This window comes from Crocuta crocuta, unplaced genomic scaffold (assembly GCF_008692635.1).
Source record: "Crocuta crocuta isolate KB4526 unplaced genomic scaffold, BGI_CrCroc_1.0 scaffold367, whole genome shotgun sequence".
Lineage (NCBI taxonomy): Eukaryota > Metazoa > Chordata > Mammalia > Carnivora > Hyaenidae > Crocuta > Crocuta crocuta.
This window is the reverse complement of record NW_027527936.1, coordinates 3,991,481-4,005,816: the sequence shown is the minus strand read 5'-3', so window position 1 is coordinate 4,005,816 and position 14,336 is coordinate 3,991,481. Positions and strand designations below refer to the sequence as shown.

Here is a 14,336-nt window from a genome sequence, read left to right as displayed (position 1 = left end):
ACCAGAACCACAGCTCCATGTACCCCTGACTGACCATGGTGAAGACAACCAACATGAGTCAACCCAGAGATTGGTGACTCCACTGAAGTCTACAATGGTGAGTTCTACCTGTTCTAACATCCCCAGGACAGTCATTGTTCAGAACTCAACAATACCCACTGTTACAGCCCTTGATATGCCCCCTGGAGACCTAAGTAAAACTTTTTCTTTGATTCAAAAGGTGACCTTCTTTGATGAGAGAAGACCCACAACAACCTCCTGGATGACAGATGTTATTGACAACCCAGAGACATCATTTGCTGCTTGCCAAAAGATAACTGCAAACAAGATAGCAGTCCCCCATGAAGGTAGCCAGATGAGGACCCTCAGTGATGACCAGATCCTCTATGGAGGGCAGATGACAGCTTCTAAAGAGAGCCACATGATTACCTTTAGTGGTACACAAAACTTCACCGAGGGCCATACAATGACTTTCAGCGGTAATCAGACCCTGAACTGGAACCAGATGACAACCCTGTGTGAAGGACAGATGAAGACCCTCAGTGATGACCAGACCCTCTATGGAAACCAGATGACCTTCACTGGGGGCCAGAACCACTATGGGGGCCAGATGGAGACCTACAGTGGTGACCAGGCCTTCTATGGAGGCCATATGACCTTCAGCGGGGACCAGACCCTCTATGGGGGCCAGATGAAGCCACTTAATGATGACCAGACCTTTTATGGAGGACAGATGGCCTACAGTGGAAACCAGATCTTCTATGGGGGCCAGGTGAACACCTTTGGTGGTGACCAGACCCTCTGTGGAGGTCAGATGATGACCCTTAAGGGAGATCATATGGCAACCTTCACTGACCACACTGTCTATGGAGACCATATGATACCACATCAATCATCATCATTGCCAAGCCCAGGATTCCTATACTTTTCCAGTTCTCATTTGATCCATGGACAATCCCTAGAAAAGCAGAAGAGCAACATTAAGACCCAGAGATGTCAAGTCCAGAAGAATCCTAATATTTTGAAGACCTACACTTGTACATACCAAGACTGTGGGAAATCATATACTAAGCCTTCCCACCTCCGAATCCATGAGCGCAAACATACTGGTAAGTAAGGGGTAGGGCTGACAGATGGTGTGACAAGCAAGTGATTAGAGATTTGTGCCCTTTTGAAATTTTGGAATCAGTTGAGATTGTTGACACCTCTCTCAAAGCCTGGGACCTTGGAAGACTAGAAAGAGTTAGCCTGTTTGAAAGGGTGGATAAAGCAGTCCCAGGGACATACTATAGTTCTGGGTCTGAGCCAATCTGGCTGCAACCTGTTGTGTTGTTGATGATGAGAATAAGTGGAAGAATTTATCTGACCTCTTATGGATGGTTTTGACCTCACCTCTACTGGAATGGACACTTCATGGTCCTCTCTTTAAGCCCAACAGACACCCACCCCCAACCTCCTTATATCCTTTCCAATGCCCTTATATTGATTTTCTTACTGACCCTTGCTTTTCCATTTTTCATTGTCTTTTTTCTAATGTTTATTTTTGGGAGAGTGCAAATGGGAGAAGGGCAGAAAGAAACAGAGGATCTGAAGTGGGCTCTGCGCTGGCAGTAGCCAACCAGATGGGGGGAGGCCTGGAACTTACAGAACACTGAGATCGTGACCTGAGCTGAAGTCATGACCTGAAGTTCAACCCACTGAGCCACCCAGATGCCCCTAATGTTTATTTATTTTTGAGAGAGAAAGAGCACAAGCTGGGGAGGTGCAGATTTTTCATTTTCTCTTTTCCCTCCTTAACAACTTTCCTCTTGCCCTTCTAGCTCATGCTGCCTTCCTTCTCTTCCTTTTTCACTCACCACCTCCAGTCTCCTCTCTTCTGGCTCTCCCTCTCCCACCCCAACATGCTTAAAACCTTTATCTTCTCTATTCACTTTCATTTTTCCTGTTCCCTGCTACGCAGAAGCATGACAAATTTCTTTCTTTCTCTGGTCCAGGGGAGAAGCCCTATGAATGCAATGTGAAGGGATGCACATGGAAGTTCCCGCGTTCAGATGAGCTCAGCAGACACAAGAGAAAGCATAGTGGGGAGCGACCCTACCTATGCACTAAATGCAATAGGAATTTCGCACGATCTGATCACTTAAAGCAGCATCAAAGAATCCACAGATAATTCTCGCCCATGGCTGAACTCATCAAACCATAAGGAAATGAATAGAGCTGAAGGATTCCCTCTACTAAGCCTTTGTTTGCTGTGTACCTAGCACTGTGCTGGCATATAGTAAGTGATTAATAATTATTTGTAAGCTTTAAGGTTTTTTTCTCTAAAACAGACAAGTATACATGTATGCATTTCAATAAAATCAGAAGCACTTTACTTTCACTCCCTGCTCCAAGGGTAACTTTTTACTGTGTGCTAACAATCTTTCTAGATTTTGCTCTGTGCATTTGCCTCTGTACACATGTAAAAATGTATATATGTAGATGATTGAAACATATACATAGTTCAGATGTGTAAAGAATGTAGCATTCTATATCTGAGCTCATGTTTCTCTGGTCTCCATTTCTATGGGGTTAAGAGGAGGGGGACGCTTGGTCCCTTCGAGTGTAAAATGGCCTAAATTAAATGAAATTCATTTGGATGAGTACTTTATTTATTCAAAACTTGAACCTCCTGTCATGGCTGTTTCTTCTCAAAGTGTCTCTTTCTCCCCTAATCTCTCCGTATGCTGTCAGGACACGGAGTGGTAGCAGTGGAACAAGGGTGGTCACGTGCTGGCCGCCAGGGGAAGAGTCTATCCTTGCCACTGACCCTTGGGCCCTTTTGTGCATCCCTTCTGCAGGTGGGGTGACCTGCCATCTGTTTTTCTTTCCATGGGCATGACTTAAGTGCTTCAGAGAAGCTCCACCATCTTCCCCTGCTGACTTCAGTCCTTCTCGAGCTCTTGCAAGCTCCGCCCTTTTAGGGCTTGACTCCCAGTTTGTATAATATCCCCCTGGCAAAAAGGTCTGGGTAAAGTCAAGGATGTGATCTATCCCCATCCTCATTTTCAAAGGGAGCACTTTCTCCCCAGAGCCCTAAGAGGGAAGTGGACCACAAATCCCCAGGGCCTCATTGGTCCCACAGCATCTGAGGTGCTTTTTGACCCACCCACTCTCGCCTCACAGAGCCCCAGACACCAGATCCTGAGTCTTTACGGAACTCAGACACCATTTTAAAAATTATATCTGAATGCTGTATTTGGTATACTATGAAATAATATATGTAAGTTTATAGGTATAATTATAACAAACGAACATCTGTGAGAGCCCATCACCCAGGGGTATGCAATCAGGCATCAAGATGGCCAAGTAGGACAACGAGCCAAACTGAAAGTAACAATCAAGCCTTTCTTTACTTCCTTCTACAGAGCAAGCAAGATGCAAAAAGATCTTTCCCTATGAAACAGCATCAGGCAACGGTTAAGGGACAGGCAGTGCAGATGGGGGGATTTCTCTCACTGCCCTAAACAAAAGGATTCTCCTATCTTTTTAGGGAAAGAGGAAGGAATAGAAGGAGAAAAAGGGGAAAGTGCTAGCAATGGAAAAGTACTAAAGTAGATGGGGGGGGGGGAATGCCTCAGCAGGGCCCCCAGAAAGGAGGCTTCTGAATAGAGGTGCCCAGGCTGGAAATACAGATATGCATATGAGCAGGGCTGGCTTGTGTAGTGACTCCTTTCCCTTCAGAAACCTATAGTGCACCTGTTTGCCACCAAGTCAGCTGAGGGGTGGGGGGCAGCTTTTTCCCACGAGGACTGGCGGGCAAGGTCTTATAACTACCCGTGGTTGGGCCTAAAAGATCACAAACAGGAATTTGGCCTGGAACTGGACTCCTCAGCTCCACCCCTTGATCCTCAGGGCCTGAGCAAGAACCATAGGCAACCCCATGATGGACTAAAATGAGCCAGACATTGTGGTAAGTCTGTTTAACCATTTTGAGGAACATGATCAAAGTCACTCTAAGTAGAATATCAGGCCTGCCCAGGGAATGCATCTAGGCATGAGCCCCAACAACTGCTAAGCCAGAAGAAGATCCATAGCCCATTAGGGTCTACCCTCGAGAGCCAGCGTCCAAGCCCCCTAATGGACTGTTCTGTTTTGCCAGGTTCACTGATCCAGGTGTTGGCAATTGCACAGACCCTCCTTGACTGGCCAGCAGGAAGCCAATGACTAGGTGGTTAGGCAACACTACTTGGGCCAAGGAGTTGAGGCTGAGATGGTATTATTAGTAGTTTCAATCAGACTCCTCAGGAGGGTCCTCTCAATGAGGATAGATTATGTACAACCTTTTCTCATTGGATGACAGAATAACCACACAGCCTACACAGGGCAGGAGTGAGTGGAGGGAAGGCTACCACCACAGTAGCCAAAATAGTTCTGATGGCAGATCCCACACTTCTCTCCTAGATGTTCTGGTTGCCTCCTTCTCTGACAGGAGTGAGTTTACATTTAGGGAGGTATTTTGCTCTTATAGAATACAGTTGTGGCGATGTATAATGTCCACATTAATAAGGTTGGTGCACTTGAGGTACCAAGAAAGCCCTGACAAACCAATAAAAGTGGTTTGTTTCGGCCAACTCTAGGAGTTATGGATTCAAACACCAAATCGTGCGACCAGCCCATGGCACTGTTCTGCAACAGGCTGTAATCCATGAACTCAGAGTTTGCTGAGACCTGTAACTCAAAGGCAAATGTGCATCTATCTATGGGTCCCAAAGAAAGATCAACCAAGGTGGCCCATTGGAGGGCCTCTAGGCATTTTGTTAAAGGTCCTACTCTAAGGTAGGCTTTCTGGTAATCGAGTAGATGGATGCCACCAAGATCTTTATATTGGTTATGTGAGAACACCATTAGCCAAAGAGGCCCACCAATCACTAGGTGTCCTTTGTTTGTCAAGGCAGTCATCTCTGGAATGGGACATCACATCCCTTCCCAGATAATCCCCAAGAGTTTCACTGGGTTCTAGGTCATTGTGCCTTACCTATGTTAATGACCTACTTGTGTTGCTGCATATTGGTCAATAGACATCCAGTTCCTACTGGGTGGTGCTCTTGTGTGGGCCCACCAAGAGGGTGTCACCAATGTAACAAAGTGCCCTAGTGCTCCCTCCAGGAGCAGGACTTTTTCCAGGTCACATTCATGGCAGACAGCTGGAGAACTTAGGTAGTCTTGTAGTAGGACATTAAAGGTGTATTGCAATGCAATGCACATAAGGGTGAATTTGATCCTGATCATCTGGGTAGAGGGGATGCTAGAAAAGGCATTTTCTTTTTTTTTTTTTCTTTTCTTTTTTTTTTTAGGCACTTTCAATAGCAACTGCTGCATACCAAGTGTCTTCAGCTTGGGCAATAGCCTCTGTGACAGTCATAATACCAGGTACTGCCAGGACTATGGCATTGAGCCTCCTATAGTCAATGGTGAGTCTCCAGATACCCAAGGCCTTGTGCACAGCCCAAACTGGTCTATTGAATGAAGAAATCATCTCATGGAACTTTGGCGTCCTTGAGATGGGCAATGTGGATAATTATTTCTTTTTCTCCCTCAAGCAGCCAATATTGTTTTGGATAGACAATGGAACTAGGCACTGGTAAGTAATTGGGTAGGTTCATCCATATGCTCCACTAAAATAAAGCCACACTTATCAGGGATTTGGGCCAAAGGCAAATCATCTATAGACATAAGTATTCCTATGCCAATAATACATTCACAAGTGGGAGCCATAGCAAAAGAAGTTTGTAGGGACCCAAAAGACCCACTTATAACTAGATTTGGGCTAGGGTCCCAGTGGTAGAGCTTTGTTTCCCCCTCATCCTGCAGCTAGAGTTTCAGGGATCATGGTCACCTGTGCACTAGCAGCCAAAGACCCAAGAAGTGCAATTCTCTCCCACATCCTCATTGAACATTGACCTTGGCATAGGGCCTCTGGTCCCCCTTGGGAAAAGAGGGCCCTTGGCCCATCCCTTAGCCTTGTTTATTTTCAAATGCCAGCAGGTCCAGGTAAGATTAGTGGTACTCTCCGATTCATCTCCAGGCTCACTAGAAGGGTTGTCCATCAGGTGCCCTACAGGCCCTAAATTCCTTGCCCTATCAATTTCCTCCTTTGACACTGTCACCAAGTAACCAAATTCAGAGATCTTTATGGAAAGGCCTTGCCCAAGCTGCCCAGGACAGGACACTGGGTTATTACCCTTATGCTGCTCTTTCTCCTGGTCAGTCTTTGCTTTCTTGCCAGTGACCGCTTTTTCCACATGTGGGAATTTGTCAATTAAGTTTTGGTCTATCAGTTAAATGTCTGACTCTTGATTTTGGCTCAGATCATGGTCTCCAGTTCACGAGATTGAGCCCTACATCGGGCTCTGTGCTGACAGTGTGGAGCCTTCTTGAGATTCTTTCTCTGCCCCTTTCCCATTTAGGTGCACACAGGTATGTGTTCTCTCTCTCAAAATAAACTTAAAAAAAAAAAAACTTGGAGGGTATCATGGGCGAATTGACCCAATCTCATGAAGAGGTTTAACTGGGCCTGGTGACCAGTGCCAGCAGGCGTAGCAGAGACAAACTTGGAAATTTGAGTCTGGCTAATAGTTTTACTATCTACTGTTCTCAGTCCCTCATTGTAGACCCAAGAGACCACCACTTTTCAGGAACATTAGGGCCTCTACAAGTGTGATCCAAACAAGGAAGGAACTTATCACGGGGTGGGTCAAACCTATCAAAGCCAAGTAATACCCATTGAGGAAGAAGGTCTTGGATGTTTGTACCCTCTCATCCCCCTCCTCCTCTTCTTTAGCAAAGTGGCCACTCAGGGCACTTCAAAAGAGGAGTCTATAGCAATGCACTCCACAAGGCACTACTCTCCATTATTGAGTTTATTTAACAAGATGATCTTTTTCATTGTGGAGGCAACTAGCCAAGTCTCTAGTTGGGCCCCTGGACAAAGGACTCTATACTCTTTCACTGAAGGTATGAGTCAACACACTACATTGCAGGATGTCCCTTAGTATCAGGGACTGCTTAGAGCCAATAGTTATTGGGTGCAATTCAGCATGTGGGCTGACAGTTTTGGTCCCATTTCTGGAAGACCATGAGAAGTAGCTGGGGAACTGATTTCCGAGCTTTCCTAGAGTTCCCTTTGTTGAATTTCTAATGTGACCCACTGGGCAAGCACAGCCAAGGAGTTGAGGGCTAAAGGGAACCAATGGTTCCCTTCAGAACTAAAAGTCTCTGTAAATAATCCACCAGCACTCACCAAGGTCTATTGGCATGGCTGTGGAAGTATTTCATAGAACCCTAGGGCATTTTATTCTTCCAGAATGGCTTTGTGCTCAGTTGCCCACCCGGCTTGCTGCATCAATTTGTTGAGTTGCCAGGTGCCAAGATGGTTAATTAGGACAATGAGCCACACTGAAGGTAAAAATCAAGGCTTTATTCATTTATCATGACAGTGCAAGCAAGAGGTGAAAAAGAGAGGCACTGACTCCCTAAAGCTCCTGGACAAGGTCAATTGGATACAAGCAGACCTGGGAAATCCCCCACTGCCTAGTAGCCCTGAATGAAAAGCTCTTGCCTTTTTTTTTTTTAAATGTTTATTTCTAGGATCGAGAGAGAGAGAGAGAGAGAGCATGAGCAGGGGAGGGTCAGAGAGAGAGGGAGTCACAGACTGAAACAGGCTCCAGGCTCTGAGCTGGCAGTCAGCACAGAGCCCAACGCGGGGCCCGAACCCACGAACCGCGAGATCATGACCTAAGCGAAAGTCGGACGCTTAACCGACTAAGCCACCCAGGCGCCCCGAAAAGCTCTTGCCTTTTTATGGAACTGGGGGATCCAAAGGAGGAAGGAACTCTCAGATTGGAAAAGCACTGAATCAGATCACCAAGGCCCCAGTAAAGTCTTCTGGGCTAGAAATGCACATATGTACATGGGCAGGTGTGACCTGTTACAGTGTACATGGATCTTCTGTTAAGTGCATTTACTGGAAATGATTCTAAAAACACATCATTTGCCTCTAGCTGAAATCATGCAAAAAAACAAATCCCAACTGAGGGACATTCTATAAAATATCTGACCAGTGCTCCTCAAAACTATCAAGGTCACCAAAATAAAAGGGAAGTGTGAGAAACTGTCACAGCAACTGAAGCTGAAGGAGACACGATAACTAAATGTAATGTGCTATCCTGGATGGAATCCTGCAACAGGAAAAAAACATTAGGGAAAAACTAAGGAAATCTAAGTAAAGTACAGACTTTAGTCAAACATGTATTAGTATCAGTTTATTAGTTGTTAACAAATATGCCATACTGAAGTAAGATGTTAATAACAAGGGAAACCTTGTCTGGAGTATAGAACTCTAGATAGTATCATCCCAATTTTTCTAAACTGCTCCCCAAAAAGGCAAAATAAATCAATAAGACTATAATTGCAAAGGAAATACATTCATCTATTAAAAGAAAAACAACTTTCTAGGGGCGCCTGGGTGGCTCAGTCGATTAAGCATCTGACTTCGGCTCAGGTCATGATCTCACAGTTCGTGAGTTTGAGCTCGGCATTGGGCTCTGTGCTGACAGCTCAGAGCCTGGAGCCTGCTTCAGATTCTGTGTCTCCCTCTCTCTGCCCCTCCCCCAAAAACCCAACTTTCTCTAGATTATAGCAATGTTTCATGACAAGCTGGCTGAACATTCTGCAATAGAAGACGGATAAAATAAATATGGTACATCCACACGACGGAATTATATGCATCAATTTAAAAGATTCTAGTAGTGCTGTATTTGTTTACACAAACATCGCCAAGATGTACTGATGAGTGAAGATATCAAGAGACTCAACAGCGCGTATAATCTGGTGTTTATGTATTACAGATAGGTCTGGAAGGCACATAATAAAAAGTAGCATCACTTCCAAGGAGAGAGGCTCAAGAGCAATAGGACTTTTTGCTGAGTAATGTTCATGTATATATTAGCTACTTAAAATCGACCGGGCAAAGGAAAAGGAGGAAAGAAAGGAAAGAGAAAACAAAGTTAGGTCTTATTTATCTTTTATCTCAACACTTAACACAAGTAAAAGTATGATTCATTGCCTGAGGTGTGAGTCAATAAGAACTGATTGAACGAATGAATGAAGAGAAAGATTTATGGAAAAAGGCATCCTTGCCATATTATATGTTGGAGTGGAGTAGATGTGCCAGTGTTTTCTAAAACCCCATTTACATGTCATCATTCCTATCTCTCCCCCACTTGACCCCACATACCTTTTCCATACCCATTCAGGGCTTCATTCTATAGGTGCCTTCCATCCCCATTTCCCCAGAACCTAGGATTCTCTTTAAAAATGATCTTTCCTGGGGCGCCTGGGTGGCTTAGTCGGTTGAGCATCCGACTTTCGCTTAGGTCATGAGCCCGCGGTTCGTGGGTTCGAGCCCGGTGTCGGGCTCTGTGCTCACTGCCAGCTCAGAGCCTGGAGCCTGTTTCGGTCTGTGACTCCCTCTCTCTCTCCTAGAAATAAATAAAACATTAAAAAAAAATTAAAAAAAATAAAAATAAAAAAAATAAAAATGATCTTTCCAGTCTGCGAAGAGTGGCTGAATTCTACACCAGCCCAGATTGAGGAGGGGTTGTTCTCCTCTGGACCCAGACCTGGCCCAGGCAAGTTGCCTTTGGGAGGGTAGTAGCTGCAGCCCCAGAGCCTCACGCCAGCCATCCCCCAGCACCTTTACAAAAGCAGAATCATCAGATGCACTCAGTGCAGAGCTGGCCACCAGGGATTTCAGCGGGGCACTGGGAGGTGACCTATGGAATCAAGTCAGTTCTTTACAGCTCACCTTCCTGAACTCAACCATTCCTCAACAGTCTGCTTGACTGTGCGGGACTACAATCCTCTGCCTTCCCCCAAATGCAGCTGCATGCTCTTCAGCACAGGATAACCCATCCATTCTCCACCCAAGACAACCAAGATGGGCTTTCCAAATGCAATTGTGATCACCTGGTTCTGAATCAGCTTCTCTTGCATTTAGCTCAGAGCTCCAGGAGAAGCTAAGGTCTAGTTGCCCACTTGGCCACTGTATTCCCATCACTGAGCCCCTGGGCACCCAGGAGACCCTAGTAAAAATTTTTTTTTTTAATTTTTTTTTTAATGTTTTATTTATTTCTAGGAGAGAGATAGAGACAGCATGAGCAGGGGAGGGTCAGAGAGAGAGGGAGTCACAGACTGAAACAGGCTCCAGGCTCTGAGCTGGCAGTCAGCACAGAGCCCGACGCGGGGCTCGAACCCACGAACCGCGAGATCATGACCCAAGCGAAAGTCGGATGCTTAACCGACTAAGCCACCCAGGCGCCCCCCCTTTTTTTTTTTTTTTTTTTTCCCCTAGAAAATTTTTTGATGAATGAACAAGAATAAAAATAATGCAGGTTCTAACACTGCGCAGACAATTGCCAAAGACCCTTGGAAACTTCTATCATTTTTATTTCCCATCTTTCCTCCAAGCTCCCTCTGTACTCTCTGAAAGTCCATAATCTGAGAGCTCCCTACATCCTCCATGTCCTCCAGGAAGCTCTCTCTTCTGCTTGCCTTCACATCCTGCCACATCTCTGCCTTGTGAAGACATCCCCACCCATCCCTACCTTACGATCTCTCACTACATTGCTACTTAAAAAACATTATTCTCCCAGATATTTGCAAATTATATATCTAATAAGAGGCAAAATATATAAAACTTATGCAACTTTCAACACTAGAAAAATAATCCGATTTAAAAATGGGTAGAGGACTTGAATAGACATTTTTCTAAAGATACACAAATGGCCAATACATGAAAAGACACTCAACATTACTAATCAAAGAAATGGAAATCAAAACCAAAATGATATAGCACCTATTCCTGTCAGAATGGCTGGAATCAAAAAGACAAATAACAAGTATTGGTGAGGATGTGAAGAAAAAGGAACCCTCGTGCACTGTTAGTGGGAATGTAAATTGGTACAGTCACTGCGGAAAACAGTATGGAGGTTCCTCTAATTAAACATTATGTCGGGGCTCCTGAGTGGCTCAGTCGGTTAGGCGTCCAACTTCGGCTCAGGTCATGATCTCACGGTTTGTGGGTTCGAGCCCCACGCCGGGCTCTGTGCTGACAGCTAGCTCAGAGCCTGTTTCAGATTCTGTGTCTCCCTCTCTCTCTGACCCTCCCGTTCTCATGCTGTCTCTCTCTCAGAAATAAATAAAACATTAAAAAAATAATAAAAAAAAATAAAAATGTCAGGGTGCTGGTTAAGTGTCTGACTTTGGCTCAGGTCATGATTTCGCAGTTTTTTACTTCGAGCCCCATATTGGGCTCTCTGCTCTCAGTGCAGAGCCTGCTTCAGGTATTCTATCTCCTCCTCTCTTGTGCCACCCCACTTGTGCTCTCTTTCAAAAATAAGTGAACATTAAAAATAAAAATGCCATACGATCCAGTAATTCTACTGCTGGGTACTTACCTAAAGAAAATGAAAACACTAATTCAAAAAGATATATGCACCCCTATGTATATTGCACCATTACTAACAGTACAGGGTATGCAAGCAACCCATGTGACCATTGATAAATGAATGGATAAAGAGGATGTGTATACACACACACAACACTTCAGCATGAAGCCTGCTTGGGATTCTCTCTCCCTTTCTCTGCTCCTTCCTCACTTGTGCTCTCTATCAAAATTAATAAACTTTGAAAACTAAATAAACAAAATAAATAAAAATTACTTAAAAAAAAAGTAAGCCTCAAAGTGCTCCAACTAATTCCAAGAAAGTAAAATGCAGGCCAGAAATAAAAACCAACACTATGTAAAGGAATAATACAAAATCCAGCAACCAATAATGTAAATGCACAATTATCTGGCATCCAGTACAAGATTATCAGCTATTCAGGGGCGCCTGGGTGGCTTAGTCGGTTAAGCGTCCGACTTTCGCTTGGGTCATGATCTCGCGGTTCGTGGGTTCGAGCCCCGCGTCGGGCTCTGTGCTGACTGCCAGCTCAGAGCCTGGAGCCTGTTTCGGTCTGTGACTCCCTCTCTCTCTGACCCTCCCCCGCTCACACTGTCTCTCTCTCTCTGCTAGAAATTAAAAAAAAAAAAAAAAATTAAAAAAAAGTATCAGCTATTCAAAGAAGCAGGAAAATAAGGACAATCATCAAAAGCAAAATCAATCATTATAGACTCAGAAATGACAAACATTATGGAACTAGCATCTGAGGACATTCAAACAGCTATTTTAACTATGTTTCATATGTTCAAAAGGAAGAGAAAACTGAGCATGATCAGGAGAGAAATAGAAGATTTATAAAGATCCAGACGGAATTTCTAGAGATGGAAAGTAGAGAATCTGAAAAAACTGAAAGCAGATTACACCACAGAAGAAACCAGCAGTTAGCTTGAAGGCATTTAAATGTGAATGAAAAGGCTGACAAAAATGGACAGGGCGTCAGTGGTCTGTGAGATATCACAGGGTCTATATTATACGGGCAGATTGTCAGGAGGAAAAAGAAGGGGGAGGGGACAAAAAACTGACAAAACGTGGCCAAAAATTTCCAAATTTCACTAAGACTACAAACCTTCACATTAAAGATGTTCAGTGAACCCCAAACAGAATAAACACAGTTCAAAACCACATAAAACAAATCACTATATGGTTTAAGAACCATTTACATATGGTTTAAAACAAAGAAAAGTAAATACAAGAGTAACCAAAATTCAGGATCCTCTGCAGAAGATGAGGATTGTGGTCAGAGGGGAACGCAGAGGCTTCAAATGCGGCATAAGGGTAAATAAGTTATTATTTTAAATTATATAAGTAAACTAGTTTTTTGCACATGAGAGACATCAACAATTTCAAAACAGAAAAATAAATTAATGAATCTCATCCATTCTCCTGCGTCACTTATAACACAAGCTATAAACCCGGAAGTCATCTTTGGCCACACCCTCGCCAACCAAATGCAGCTATCACCTCCGTAGATTTTACGGCAAATCTTTCTACTACTCTCCACCCACACTGCCACACCCTGCCCAAGCCACCTTCCACGCCCACCTGGAGCACTGAAATCCCATCGAAATCACTCCTTCTCCCTTAAGCAGAAGAAAACATTTTTAAGTGTAACTAATTCTCTCTTTAGCTTAAGGTGTCAATCTTGCCCCCTTGCTATCTGGTGCAAAGAGATTAAGTAAATTGCCCCAGGCCACACAGCCAGGAAACAGCAGACACAGGATTCAAAATCTACAGATTTACTTGGGAGTCCATAAGGTCTTTATCCCACCCACTATCCTGCCTGGTGTCAAATAAGACAATACCAAGAAAGGCTTAGCCAAGGCTTGCCATAAGGTAACCTCTAAATAAAAGACTAGGGGCGCCTGGGTGGCTTAGTCGGTTAAGCGTCCGACTTTCGCTTAGGTCATGATCTCGCGGTTCGTGGGTTCGAGCCCCGCGTCGGGCTCTGTGCTGACTGCCAGCTCGGAGCCTGGAGCCTGTTTCAGTCTGTGACTCACTCTCTCTCTGACCCTCCCCTGCTCACGCTGTCTCTCTCTCTCTCCTAGAAATAAATGAAACAAAAAATAAAATAAAATAAAATAAAAGACTATTCTCTTCCAATCACCTCCTCACCCGCCTAACTCCCAGTTAGTCCTTCCCTCTGAGCTCAAACCACATTTCCTGAGGGCGCCCCCTTGTCCTATTACAGCAAGTCCCTGCTATCTGTCCTCACCGCACTCCATACATTTTTATGTCCTTCCTCCACCAGATTGTGGCCTCCACAAGGGCTCCACTGTAGTGTATGTGGCACACCCCTGCCCACTCTGGCTCCTCTCAGTTCCATTCCTTGATGAAAGTGATGAGTCACCAACAGACCTCTCTTGAATCCCACCCTGCAATCTGGCCTGCTGACCTTATCAGCAGGCATATGTGTAAGGCAGGTGGGGCAGGGTATGAAGATCAGCCTTGGCCCATTCGGCTTGAGATGTCCTGCTTCAGAGAAGGGACCTAGTTCCCAGGTGGGAATTTAAGAGACCTCAGGCACTTGAGACCTGGGGCAAGTAATTGGGTCACAAACATGCACCCCCTGCCCTTATTTATCATGGCTACTCCCCTCACTCAGAGTCTGGGTGGAGGGCACCTGGATGCCTGGACCAGGTACACTGGGGCCACTTGGAGAACAGACCAAGGTGGCCGTGCAAGAAGGGCCAGGGTGGGGATCACCAAATCTGTGGGACTTTCACAATGCCCAGAATAAATTTGAGCCCACAGAGGTTTGGCTCCTCTCCTTGGCAACACTGAGTGCTCTCGGGA

General features: G+C 44.8%; 1 protein-coding gene across 1 annotated transcript; it reads left to right on the top strand.

Moving 5' to 3' along the window:
* The first annotated feature begins 355 nt into the window (after positions 1-355).
* LOC144221617 (uncharacterized) lies at positions 356-2,170 on the top strand. The gene is made up of 2 exons (XM_077752182.1): positions 356-1,109; positions 1,995-2,170. Exons 1-2 carry the CDS (start codon positions 356-358, stop codon positions 2,168-2,170), a joined length of 930 nt encoding a protein of 309 aa, XP_077608308.1.
* Positions 2,171-14,336: the final 12,166 nt, after the last annotated feature.

Excerpts from the sequence above, each read along its gene's own strand:
- LOC144221617 (XM_077752182.1), top strand. The coding sequence starts at position 356 with ATGAGGACCCTCAGTGATGACCAGATCCTCTATGGAGGGCAGATGACA. Across the intron at positions 1,110-1,994 it reads CCATGAGCGCAAACATACTG|GGGAGAAGCCCTATGAATGC; the intron begins GTAAGTAAGGGG and ends TCTCTGGTCCAG.